Source organism: Piliocolobus tephrosceles, chromosome 7 (assembly GCF_002776525.5).
Source record: "Piliocolobus tephrosceles isolate RC106 chromosome 7, ASM277652v3, whole genome shotgun sequence".
Taxonomy (NCBI): domain Eukaryota; kingdom Metazoa; phylum Chordata; class Mammalia; order Primates; family Cercopithecidae; genus Piliocolobus; species Piliocolobus tephrosceles.
The window spans coordinates 106,194,034-106,206,581 of record NC_045440.1 but is presented as its reverse complement, the minus strand read 5'-3'; the positions used below and the strand labels follow the sequence as shown (position 1 = coordinate 106,206,581).

Here is a 12,548-nt window from a genome sequence, read left to right as displayed (position 1 = left end):
ACAGCATGTTACTCTGTTTAATACTATTGGCAGTTATAATGCAGTGGCATTTGTGTATCTTAAGATACTTAAAACATAGAAAGGATAATACATTGTATTGTGCTATGACATGATTGTTGCAATGTAACGAGGTGATAGGAATTTTTAAACTTCACTGTAATCTTAGGAGTATACCACAGTCATATGTGTAGTCTGACCCAAACATCACTCTGCAGTGCGTGGCTATAATAGAAAAAATGATGATCTTTTAAAGGTATTTGGAAGACTAGTTATAGTCCTATTTTATTATCCATTTGTTAGATGATTACATCGTCTTTGGGCTTAAATTCAGAATTTAACTGAATTTTTTCTATTTAGGTATGAGATGCAAGATGCTGGAATTACTTCAGACTCAATGATGAAGAACTTCTTCTTTGTGCCTTCTTGCATTCAGCTGAGCCAAGAAGACAGCTTTTCCGCTGAAGCTTAAACAGGCATTAACGCTTCTTTAGATCTGAAGTTGCAGGTTAAGCTTGTCTGGTCAGCATTCCAGTGTGGAAAAATAATTTAAACAATCTTACTCTCTTAATTCTTTTGGCAACAAAAACTATTAGTAATAGCTATTTGGGACCAGACAAAAACAGCTTTCATCTATAATTCATTGGGGATAATGGGAGATTTAGATAATGTGTCCAGATTTAAACCTACCAGTTTAAATAAACTTAAGCGTTTAAAATAAAATATGCAACAAAATGGATGACTTAGTGGAGATGGAAGCCCATTAATTGGGTTCCCCATTAAATCGTTTACATACAAGAACACAGTTTTTATACTAAGGATTTGTGTTTAAAGTCTTGTAAAGTTCATGTCTTTCACCCAGATATATCAAATGTTAGCGGAAGACCAGTGTGACTTCATTAGATAACGTTTAGTGTATTTAGAATGTGTAAATTTGTGCTTTGAACTGTAGTTTAATATATGTAAAATTGCATCATAGTATTTGTTGACCTAATGTAACCCTTGTATGATTGCAATAAAATTTTGTGTAGATTTTACTGTTTTTTCAGGCTAAAACTTTGGGAAAGGGGCTAGCTAGCAAAGGTAGTTTTGAAATAGATGTGTATATGGACTGTTTTGAAGGGTTTTTTTCTTTATAGCCCAGTTAAGTTTTGTTTGGCTCAGTGCATTTTTCAGTTATTTAATTAGTAATTTAAGTAAAGTGTTTGGTAAATCATTGTGAAGTTCAGATTCATTATGGAGAGTTAATGTGCAGTAAGCATGATGTTTAACAATTTTAACACCAAAAATGTTAATCCTGCATAAATCAATTGTAATAATAAATAGGTGTTACTGTATAGATAGAATGCATAGAGTACCTTAGTAAATCTTTGAATCACTATCTTTTGGCTGAAATGGAAGATTCTGTTAAATACTTTGAATAAACTTGGGGGGAGGGAAATAAAATTGCAGAAAACTGCAGAGCACTAAAACTTAAGAAGGGCTACATCTTTATCCAGAAACCTGTTGCTCTTTTGCACGGAATGTTTAAATTCAGAGTTGGGGTGGGGGTTGGGGTGAAGCACACTTACTATCTTCAGTTGCAGTTATTTCAAATTTAGGATTTTTTGTTGTTGGTTTGAACTGTCCCCTTAGTTTCTTGTTATTTCCAATTTGTTCTGCTTAGTCATTACTTTTAATTCTTTTCTTACTAAAACTTTATGGTGATTGGGCGAAGGGAGTTAGCATCACTAACCTGACAGTTGTTGCCAGGAATTTGCTTTGTGTACTGCTAGTATATTAGAAATCCTAGATCTCAGAATCACAATAGTAATAAACAACAGGGGTCATTTTTTCCTAACTTACTCTATGTTCAGGTGTGGAATTTCTGTCTCCCAAGAGGAAATGTGACTTCACTTTGGTGCCAATGGACAGAATATTCTACCTGTGCTACATAGGAGAAGTTTGGAATGCACTTAATAGCTGGTTTTTACACCTTGATTTTGAGGTGGAAAGAAATTGATCATGAATCTCTAATAAATTTAAATCTCTTAAACCAGTAGGTGCTTAATATTTTTTTGATTTGATTAATGCCCATTTGACTGTCATGGGTTCTATTAAAAAAATGTATATATATAGGACCCCAATCCATTGCCATCAAATTGCCCTTGGACTTTTCCAAGGTATATTATGGGGTTTTATGCAAAATTCCAAGCTACCATGTAACTTTTTTTTAACCGTTTAACAAGGAGGGGGAACTGCTTCCTACCTTCTTTACATGTTGTGCATTGTTGTGGTCCAGAAATGCCAAACCTTTTAAAGATGGTGCAACTTTGAGTCCTTGGCTTGACTATACAGGCCTTGAACTTCATGGCATATCAACTTTGCCATATCTGCAGGAGAGCTGTTCTATATGAAACAGTTCAGAGTTGCAAATATCACATGTGAATGATATGGTAACTTTTAAGAAATGTCTGTATTGTATTTGAAGACTGTTTGCCATAAATCTGAAATTTGAACCTATGTATTTCAATTTGGTATGCTAAAAAGTTCTGAATTAATGTAAATTTTTCTGTTATAATATTGTAATCTCAGTTCAAAAGTTAACTGAAAATATAAAACCCAATGATTTCTATATAGTAAATTGAACTGTAAAGGTAACTTGTGTGTGATTCTGAATACATAGATAAATGTTTTTATTCCTTATGTTTTGCTTTGGCTTCTATCTGAAATAGAGGTAAAATTTTACATATTAGCTTTATGTATATTAATAATCTTGCTTTATTAGAAAGTAAATTGATTCTGCTAAAAAATGCTGGGAGTTATGTATAGAACAATGAAATTTTGATAAAGTCCAGTATATATGTGAGCACTGTTTCCAGGACAACCTTTTCTAAATACTTCAGTTCACTAGCCTCTTAACAATTTTAAACTTGGACTAAATGAATAGATTGACAAATTAAGCTAGATTTATTCCAAGTAAACATGGGCATTAATACCATTAAATGGAAATACTGGGTTAGAGAAGCCACACATTGCTTAATTCCTTTTTTCTTGTTTTTTAGAGTATATATTTTAGTGTGCTAACCTGTCTTGGCCTTAAGAAGTCTTCTGAACTCTGCTGAAATGAAAAGCATCTCTTTGTTCTTTGAACACTTTAGTTAACTGGGTGACTTAATATTTTGGGGAGTAACTTTAAAGATTTACTTCATTATTCAGGCAATACACTAGTATAGGGTGGTAGTTAAAAGTGTAGACCTTGCCCCAGTCTACTTTACTCAAATCCTGCCTCTGCCATTTACTGTCTGTCTGGACATAGGCTAGTCACTTAACCCTTTTGTACTTCAGTTTTCCCAGATGGAAAATCATAGTAAGGCCAGGCACAGTGGTTTATGCTTGTAAATCCCAGCACTTTGGAAGGTCGAGGTGAGAGGATTCCTTGAGCTCAGGAGTTCGAGACCAGCCTGGGCAACGTAGGGAGACCCCTGTCTCTCCAAAAAAAAATGTTTAATTAGCTGGGTGTGATAAGTGCCTGTAGTCCCAGCTACTCAAAAGGCCAAGGTGGGAGGATTGCTTGGGCCCAGGAGGTGGAGGCTGCAGTGAGCCACGGTCATACCACTGCACTCCAGTCTAGGCAACAAAGTAAGACCCTATCTCTAATAAGAAAAGAAAAAAAGGATGGTAATAAAAATAGCTTCATAAGGTTATAAGGATGTAACAGTTGTAAGGTGTTTAGAACTGGCTGGCACACAGCTCAATAAACAACCCTTATTACCTGTTAGATGATACTGATTGGGACAAGTTGCTCTGGGCCTTGGTTTCCTGCCAGTAGGATGAAGACACTAGAACTTAACCTTACCAGGCCTTAAAAGTGCCTGGCACATGGATGCAAATGGCAGATAGTGCCAGTGGTTGATAGCTTGGTATTAAGATCTCTCTAGCATGTACTTGACCATTCTCCTTTGTCTTTATAAGCTGGACTTTTGGTTGGGCGTCAGAGGAAGGTTTTGTATTGCTGCCTGTTACTTAGTTAATTTAATTTTAATGTGAATTATAGTATTATCTAAAAGCACAGGCCGGGCACAATGGCTCACACCTGTAATCCCAACACTTCGGGAGGCTGAGGCAGGTGGATCACCTGAGGTCAGGAGTTCGAGACTAGCCTGACCAACATGGTGAAACGCCATCTCTACTAAAAATACAAAAAATAGCCAGTCATGGTGGCGCGCACCTGTGCCAGCTACTCGAGGCTGAGGCAGGAGAATTGCTTGAACCTGGGAGGCAGAAGTTGTAGTGAGTGGAGATTGCACCACTGCACTCCAACCTGGGTGACAGACCGAGACTCCATCTCAAAAAAAAAAAAAAAAAAAAAAAAAAAACGTAATAGTAGAAACTTAAATTGGCAGGAATCAAAATATAAAACAAAAATTAGTCTTCTACATTTGAGTTGTGAGTAAATCCTATGAATCGCATCCATCCTGAGAGGAAAAAGGTGTGGTGCAAGTAATTACAGAAGTAAGCTTTCATAATGAGGATAAACCTGCCCTAGGAACAACAAACGAACTAGTTCTGGTCTTGACTGGTATTTGCATTAAGTTGAAGCTAACCTGAAAAGTCTCAGTTCCTACTCAGACATCCCGAGAAACTTTTCTCTTTGCATACAGATGGCCTGTACTACACGTATCTTTTAGATCATAGGGCATGTCTTCACCCAGAAAGGAGTATAGATACAGGAACACAAGCCACCTAGATTCAGAAGGCAGTGTGACTTCAGTGTTACACAGCTGAAGATTTTGTTTTATTTATTGGAAATAGACTATAAAAAGTTTTTTTAAAATGGCAATTTGTAGAAAGCTTAATCTACACAACATGCTCCATGTTGTGGTCTTGGGGTACTAAATGGAGAGAAAAAGAACATCTTGCATACCCTTGAATTCCTTAACCTATATATGTAATTGTCATCAGCTTTAAAAGCAATTCCATTGTTAAGTGATCTTTCAAACCCTGATTCTACGATGATAACTGCTTACGTCTGTCAACCCTTTGCAGTTGATTTGTCGATGGCCTGAGAAGATTAGCACTGGATCAGGTATGAGCAATTAAAGAGTTAAATAGGGTTGTGTAGATGTTTTAAAGATATCACAATATCTTATTTAGATTACTTTTAACCCCAGAGCCCAGCTAACCTTTATTTGTAAATAATGGTGCCCAACTTCATCTGGTGTGCACCTGTGCCTACAACTTTGTCCCCATTGTTTTTAGCAGCAGTATGCAGAGGAGGGGAGGGGACGCTTGGCTGAGGTTTAAGAATTTTAGTTCTAGGCCAGGCACGGTGGCTCATGCCGGTAATCCCAGCACTTTGGGAGGCAGAGACGGGCGGATCACGAGGTCAGGAAATCGAGACAATCCCGGCTAACACAGTGAAACCCCGTCTCTACTAAAAATATAAAAAAATTAGCCGGGCGTGGTGGCGGGCGCCTGTAGTCCCAGCTACTCGGGAGGCTGAGGCAGGAGAATGGCATGAACCCGAGAGGCGGAGCTTGCAGTGAGCTGAGATCGCGCCATGCGCTCCAGCCTGGACGACAGAGCGAGACTCCGTCTCAAAAAAAAAAAGAATTTTAGTTCTGTGAGTTTATTGGTTTTCTCCCATTTATTTTCTATTTTATGGTTCTCAAATTGCTCTACTTTCAGCAGCTATGGCGGGGTGGAGGGTTCTCAGCCCTATTCTAAGCCTTCTGTCTTCCACTTAGGCAATTTTAAACTTCCGAGCTAAGGTTGCGGCAATGTTTTATCGCTAAGAATGTTACTTTTTCCCTCATCACCTCGGTCCTCTTTCCTCCAGCTCTGGACATTCTAAATCGTCTGGTTTTTGTTTTTGTTTCGAGACAGGGTGTCACTCGGCTCAGTGTAACCTCTGCCTCTCAGGTTCAAGCGATTCTCGTGCCTCAGCCTCCGGAGTAGCTGGGATTACAAGTGCACCACCACTATGCCCGTCTGATTTTTGTGTTTTTATTAGAAACAGGGATTCACCATGTTGACCAGGCTGGTCTCAAACTCCTGACCTTAGATGATCCGCCTGCCTCGCCCTCTGAAAGTGCTGAGATTACAGACGTGAGCCACTGTGCCCTGCCTAAATTGTCTTGTTTTATAATCTGTAACTCTTAAGATTCCAAGCATTCCCTGTATCTGAGTGGGGACTAAAGAGCCACTAGGCAGCTCCAAGTGCATGAGTGCAGTTTGTCGACTGAAAAAATGATCTGTCCCAGCTGATTAGTTAGGGAACTTCTTATGCCATTATGTCAAGGTCTTAGCTGATTCTCAGTCAATTTGTATCTCGTGCCTGAAGGATGATAGACTGTCTACCAGCATTCTAGAACCCAGCAAGGTAAGGGTTGGGCCTCTGCTTTCAGTGTAACACACCGCTGCCATCCCAGAGACTGGGCTGCCTTTTCTAGAGAATGAACAAATGAGAGCAGACTCTTGCCCAACTGTGCAGTGTAGAGAAAAGGATCTGGGATTTGAGTGGTTAAACAATCCTTATTTTGCACCCACCTCCAGGGATTTGGACTGCTGCCAACTCCTGCTTTTTTTTTTTTTTTTTTTTTTTTTGGTTTTGTTTTTTGAATTTCTGAGTTTTTTGTTGTCCGTTCTGTTGGCCTTGGGATTCCATTTCCTGAAGCTGCTAAATTATAAACTAATCTGTCCATTTTCCAGCTTTCATTTTTTTTTAATCTCGATTTCTCCATCCTGGTGAGTTTCACTCCTTTTAAATGCTTTTTTAGTTCGGGAAGGAACAAAGATAGGTATACATTTCCAATCTACCAGTGATTATGTGCCCCTCAATATGTACCACATGTGTAAACCTAATTGTCAAAACAAGGGCCCTTTTAGATTTTGGGTGACAGTCCAAACTCTCCATCTGCCTCTTGGAACTAAATTTGGGAGGAATATTAAAGGTACTCTGGTATCCGCACAAGGTTACAATAATAATACATGAAGTTTTATACCTTTTGTGGATTGATGGTACGGGGAACCAACAACCCTTTACCATAGTGATATACAGAAATAGAGTTTTAATTTCTGCATTTACGTGGTTTTGGTTTTTTTGTTTTTTGGGTTTTTTTTTGTGAGACGGAGTCTTGCTTTGTCACCCAGGCTGGAGTGCAGTGGCGTGATCTTGGCTCACTGCAAGCTCCGCCTCCTGGGTTCACGCCATTCTCCTGCCTCAGCCTCCCGAGTAGCTGGTACCACAGGCGCCCGCCACCACGCCTGGCTAATTTTTTGTATTTTTTGTAGAGACGGGGTTTCACTGTATTAGCCAGGATGGTCTTGATCTCCTGACCTCGTGATCCGCCCACCTCGGCCTCCCAAAGTGCTGTGATCATAGGCGTGAGCCATGGCGCCCAGCCTATCTTGTTTTTTTAACTTAATGAGTTGGGATGCTTTTAACTTGTAACTTAGGTAATAGTCTTTGAAACATATATACTCTATGCTTTTTTAATTTTTATTTTTATTTAAACAGTTTCTATCACTAGGCTGGGGGGCAGTGGCACCATCTCTGTTCACTGCAACCTTTGCCTCCCGGGTTCAATCAATTCTCCTGTCTCAGCCTCCTGAGTAGCTGGAATTACAGGGGTGCGCCACCACGCCCAGCTAATTTTTTTTTTTTTTTTTTTTTTTAGTAGAGAAGGAGCTTTGCCATGTTTGGCCAGGCTGATCTTGAGCTCCTGGCCTCAAGTGATTACAAGTATAAGCCACCGTGCCCAGCACACTCTGTGGTGTTTTTATGTCACAACAAACCTTGAGACAGGTTTGTTGAAAATACACTCAAGGCATTTTCTCTGTTTTAGTGCCCAGTAATGCCTTTCAGATTTAATTACTTCATGATTTAAACCTAACCTTCCATATTGTTAGATTCTCAACAGAAATGAAGTGAGAGCATTTTCAAAGTTTGGTTTTCTCTTTTCCTAATTCTACGATTCTGCTGGAGGCAAGAATGTAAACACTTTAAAAGCTTGCTAGAGGAGGGAAGAGAACTTCAGCGATCCCCAAAGAAAGACTGTATGTATGTGTGTATTTATTTATTTAGAGATGGAGTTTTGCTCTTGTTGCCCAGGCTGGAGTGCAGTGGAGTGATCTCAGCTCACTGTAACCTCCGCCTCCCGGGTTCAAGTGATTCTCCTGCCTCAGCCTCCCGAGTAGGTGGGATTATAGGCATGTACCACCATGGCCGACTAATGTGTTAGTAGAGACAGGGTTTCTCCGTATTGGTCAGGCTGGTCTCGAACTCCCAACCTCAGGTGATCTGCCCGCCTTGGCCTCCCAAAGTGCTGGGATTACAGGCATGAGCCACTGCGCCCGGCAGACAACATTTTTAAATGTTAAAAAAGGGTTTAGGTAACATTAGCTGCATATTGCCCCAAATGACTGAGGATTTGGGACCAATGTATAGGAGGTCAGTCAGGGAAGGGAACAGTAGTGCAGAGCTTATGAGAAGTTCACATTGAGGAGGAAAATAGTGCTCTCCTTTCCAATTGGCATGATGCTACCACTCCCTCCCTTTTATGTATTGCTATAACTTGACATATGCTTTCCTAAAAATCACTATGTGAAATTGTACAGCAGAAAAAATGGGGTTCAGGCACAGCACTCAAACTTTGTCAGTGCAACATTACAAAACTGATAGAAACTAATTAAAAATGGAGTACAGTTTGCACACATTAAATGGTAAAGAAATACACAAATATTACAATCAGTGTAGCACTTTACCTTGAAGAAGACCCACAGTTTGAGGAAGTGGAAGGGTTGCAGCTTGTGAATTGTCAGACAGTAGGGTGTCTTGATTCATTCTGTGTTGCTATAACACAATACCACAGACTGGGTAATATATATAAAGGAACTTATTTCTTACAGTTCTGGAGGCTGAGAAGTCCGAGGCTGATGGGCCCACCCACATCTGGTGAGGACCCTCTTGTGTCATCCCATGGTGGAAGGCAGAAGGGCAAGAGAGCAAGATAGGGACCAAGCCCACTCGCCCAATAACTGACCCACTCCTGAGATAATGACATTAATCTGAGGAGGCTGAGCCCTCATGACCTAATCACCCCTTAATGAGCCCACCTCTCAACACTGTTGCATTGGGGATTAAGTTTCCCAGAGTAACAATGGGTTATACTACTGATAACTTAGTTCTGACCTTTAGTTCCGCCTGTAAATTTCATAAGGGGAATAGGGTTGCTGGTGCTTGTTAAGTAAAATCCTTGCTTTGAATCTCTCTGTTCTAGGCCTTTATTCGTTCAAGGTAGAAACTAATTGTTGGCTTTTCTTGTGTATATAACCTCAAGCTAAGACATGGAAAAAGCAGGTCTTTCTATACATCTTTTAAGTTGAGAGTGAAGAGATTTTTTAGGAAAAAGCAGCAAGGATCCTTCTTGAAGGTAAGGTATTACAGGAGTGAGAAAGTAGGTATGGCAAAGTTACCAATGTCAAGTCTTTCAGGGAGTCAAATAATAATTATCTCTTGATATGCCTTATCTATATGACCCAAATCTTTTAGATATATCAAGGTTTGACCTTAAATCTTTATGTTCTTACACTTATGGCCATAGGCCCAGGATGAGTAATGGGTGATAAGAAAACTGAACTAATGTTGACCTCTTTAAAAAGCAGAGGACTCCTATTTCCTTGTAAGCCCTGTGCTGTACTGTGGCACCAATGAGAAGACCAACATTCCTGAAATTGTATAATAATAGCAGCAAGGAAGTTCCCTTGCCCAGCTAGGGGACTGCAGGATCATGCAGCCATTGCAACACTATTTCTGGCACTATTCAAGGGCTTTGGATAGTAACCCATTTAGTCTTCTAAATGAACTCAATCTTCAGAGCCATCCTATGAGATAGAGACTCATGGCCCCATTTTACAGACCTTAAGAAGGTCATATAGGCCAGGTGGGGTGGTTCACAACTTATAATCCCAGTACTTTGGGAGGCCGAGGTGGGCAGGTCACTTGAATCCAGGAATTTGAGGCAGCCTAGGCAACATAGTAAAACCCATCTATTTGTTCAATAAAAATATTTAATATATTGTTTTAATTTTTGTTTTTGGAGATGGAGTTTCACTCTTGTTGCCCAGGCTGGGGTGCAATGATGTGCTCTCAGCTCACTGCAACCTCTGCCTCCCGGATTCAAGCGGCTCTCTTGCCTCAGCCTCCCGAGTAGCTGGGATTACAGGTGTGTGCCACCACGTCTGGCTAATGTTTGCATTTTTAGTAGAGACGAGATTTCACCATGTTGGCCAGGCTGGTCTCGAATTCCTGACCTCAGGTGATCCACCCGCCTCAGCCTTCCAAAATGCTGGGATTAGAGGTATGAGCCACCATGCCCGGCCTTAAAATATTTTAAAATAAAATTTAAAATTGTTTTTTAAAGAAGTTCATATAGATAGCTAGGAGTAAGTCATAGAGTTAGGATTGTAGCCCAGCAGGCTGGCTCTGGATCTGATCTCTTTCCCATGATCCTACAGTACGTCACTCAGATTTCACCCACATTTTGAATTGCCTATAGGAAGTTCCATTCAGATAGAAAAGCCAGACACAAAACATTCTGTGAAGCTGTGTTTCTTGAGTATTTTTAAAATTTTTGTTCACTGTTATTTTCAAATTTAAAAACCCTACAAACCTGAAGAGAGTGATCAACTCCAGTTATCATTAATCATGTAGTATTGTATGTGTAACTGCTGAAGCTGTCATTTTTACCACTTCTGCAAGAACTATTGGCACCATCGAGGGTTTGTATGGGAGTCCTGGAGCTGGGATGGCCTTCAGAGTTGAACCAAACTGAGACAGGACAGCTGGGACTTTATCCCAGCATTAGCCAGTCATTGACTACAGGCCACTCCTTTCAAGGAGGCATAACCTTGGGCAAGCCATCCATCCCTGTGGCAGAGTCTAGTTCCCAGTGATGGACACAGTTATGTGCTGATTTCCAGTGAAGAATGCAGCCATGAGCTACAACTGCGAGTCCGCAGCAGCTGACAGTGCTGGTAGCAGGGGAATCGGTACACAGGCCCTGCACAGGCAACTGGTGCCATTTTCCAATCATTAAAAAAGCTAGGGGGCCGGGTGCCCATAATCCCAGCACTTTTAGCGGCTGAGGTGGGAAGAACACATGAGCCCAGGAGTTCAAGGCTGCAGTGAGCTATGATGGCACCACTGCACTACAACCTGGGCTACAGAGGAAGACCTGTCTCGAAAAAAAGGTAAAAATTTTAAAAAGCCTATGCCATGTTGTCTGCTTAAGAAGGTCAGAACCACAGTTTCTGCTGACGTATGTACTAGCTTGTTAGGGCTGCCCAAACAATACACAAACTATAAAGTGGGTGGCTTAAACATCAGAAATGTGTCTCACAGCTCTGGAGACCAGAAGTCCAAATGGTCAGCAGGGTTGCTTCTCTCTCGGGCTTTGAGGGAAGCCTCCATTCCTGGCCTCCTTGGATTGTAGGTGGCCATCTTCATGTTCACATGCTTTTCTCCCTGCACCCTGTATATGAGTCTCTCCGGATTTTCCCTTTTTGTGACACTTGTTATATTGGACTTGGTCTCATCTTAATGATCTCATGTTAATTGAACTGATTACATCTCAATGACCCTATTTCCAAATAAGTTCACATTCTGATGTACTGGTGGTTGGGATTTCAGTGTATGAATTTTGATAGGGACACAGCCCATAACAAGTGTGTTTGGTCATTCGGAACAGGAGCACTGTATTGACCCTTGACCCCTAACCCCTGACTAGCCCCTGCACGTCCACTCCTCGCCCTTCTCAGTCACTGTTCCTTTCCCTTCCCCTCTCTCCCTCCCTCCCTCCCTCCCTTCCTTCCTCTCTTTCTTTTTGAGATGGAGTCTTGCTCTGTCACCCAGGCTGGAGGATAGTGGCATAATCACAGCTTACTACAGTATCGACCTCCCATGTTTAAGCAATCTTCCCACCTCAGCCTCCTGAGTAGCTAGGACCATAGGTGTGCAGAACCACACCTGGCTAATTTAAAAACTTTTTTTTTCTGTAGAGATGGGGTCTTGCTATGTTTCCCAGGCTGGTCTCAAACTCTCCTCTCATTTTCAAGCTCCCATTGTGTTCCTGCTCTCTTTTGTCTTCCTTTTTTCCCTGTAAAGTTAGATCATTGTTTTTTCCCATTATAAAATCTTTTAAATGATCAAAATTCCAGCAATAGAGAAAAGTATATAAAAGCTATTTTTAAAAATCCCCTGACAGCTTTCTAACAGACTCCTGCCTTAATATTGTGTGGCACTGCCTTCTAGACACCTCCCTATTTTTATTGTCATTGCAGCCCCCTTTTCTCCTCTCCCCAAACCAGGAAAAGTCTGAGTTTATTTTATTATTTTTTTGAGACAGAGTCTTACTGTGTTGCCCAGACTGGAGTGCTGTGGCATGATCTCTGCTCACTGCAAATTCCGAAACCTGCCAGGTTCAAGCGATTCTCCTGCCTCAGCCTCCTTAGTAGCTGAGATTACAGTCACCTGCCACCACATCCAGCTAATTCTCATAGTTTTAGTA

At 40.9% G+C, this 12,548-nt stretch overlaps 1 protein-coding gene across 10 annotated transcripts in view; it reads left to right on the top strand.

Moving 5' to 3' along the window:
- AZIN1 (antizyme inhibitor 1) overlaps positions 1 to 2,680 on the top strand; it is a 40,635-nt gene extending 37,955 nt beyond the window's left edge. For all 10 annotated transcript variants that reach the window (XM_023225562.2, XM_023225552.2, XM_023225515.2 and 7 more), the window contains one exon: positions 358 to 2,680. In XM_023225562.2, the coding sequence (XP_023081330.1) occupies positions 358 to 469 (112 nt within the window). In that variant the 3' untranslated portion in view covers positions 470 to 2,680. The remainder of the gene's footprint in view (positions 1 to 357) is intronic.
- The last annotated feature ends 9,868 nt before the right edge of the window (positions 2,681 to 12,548 follow it).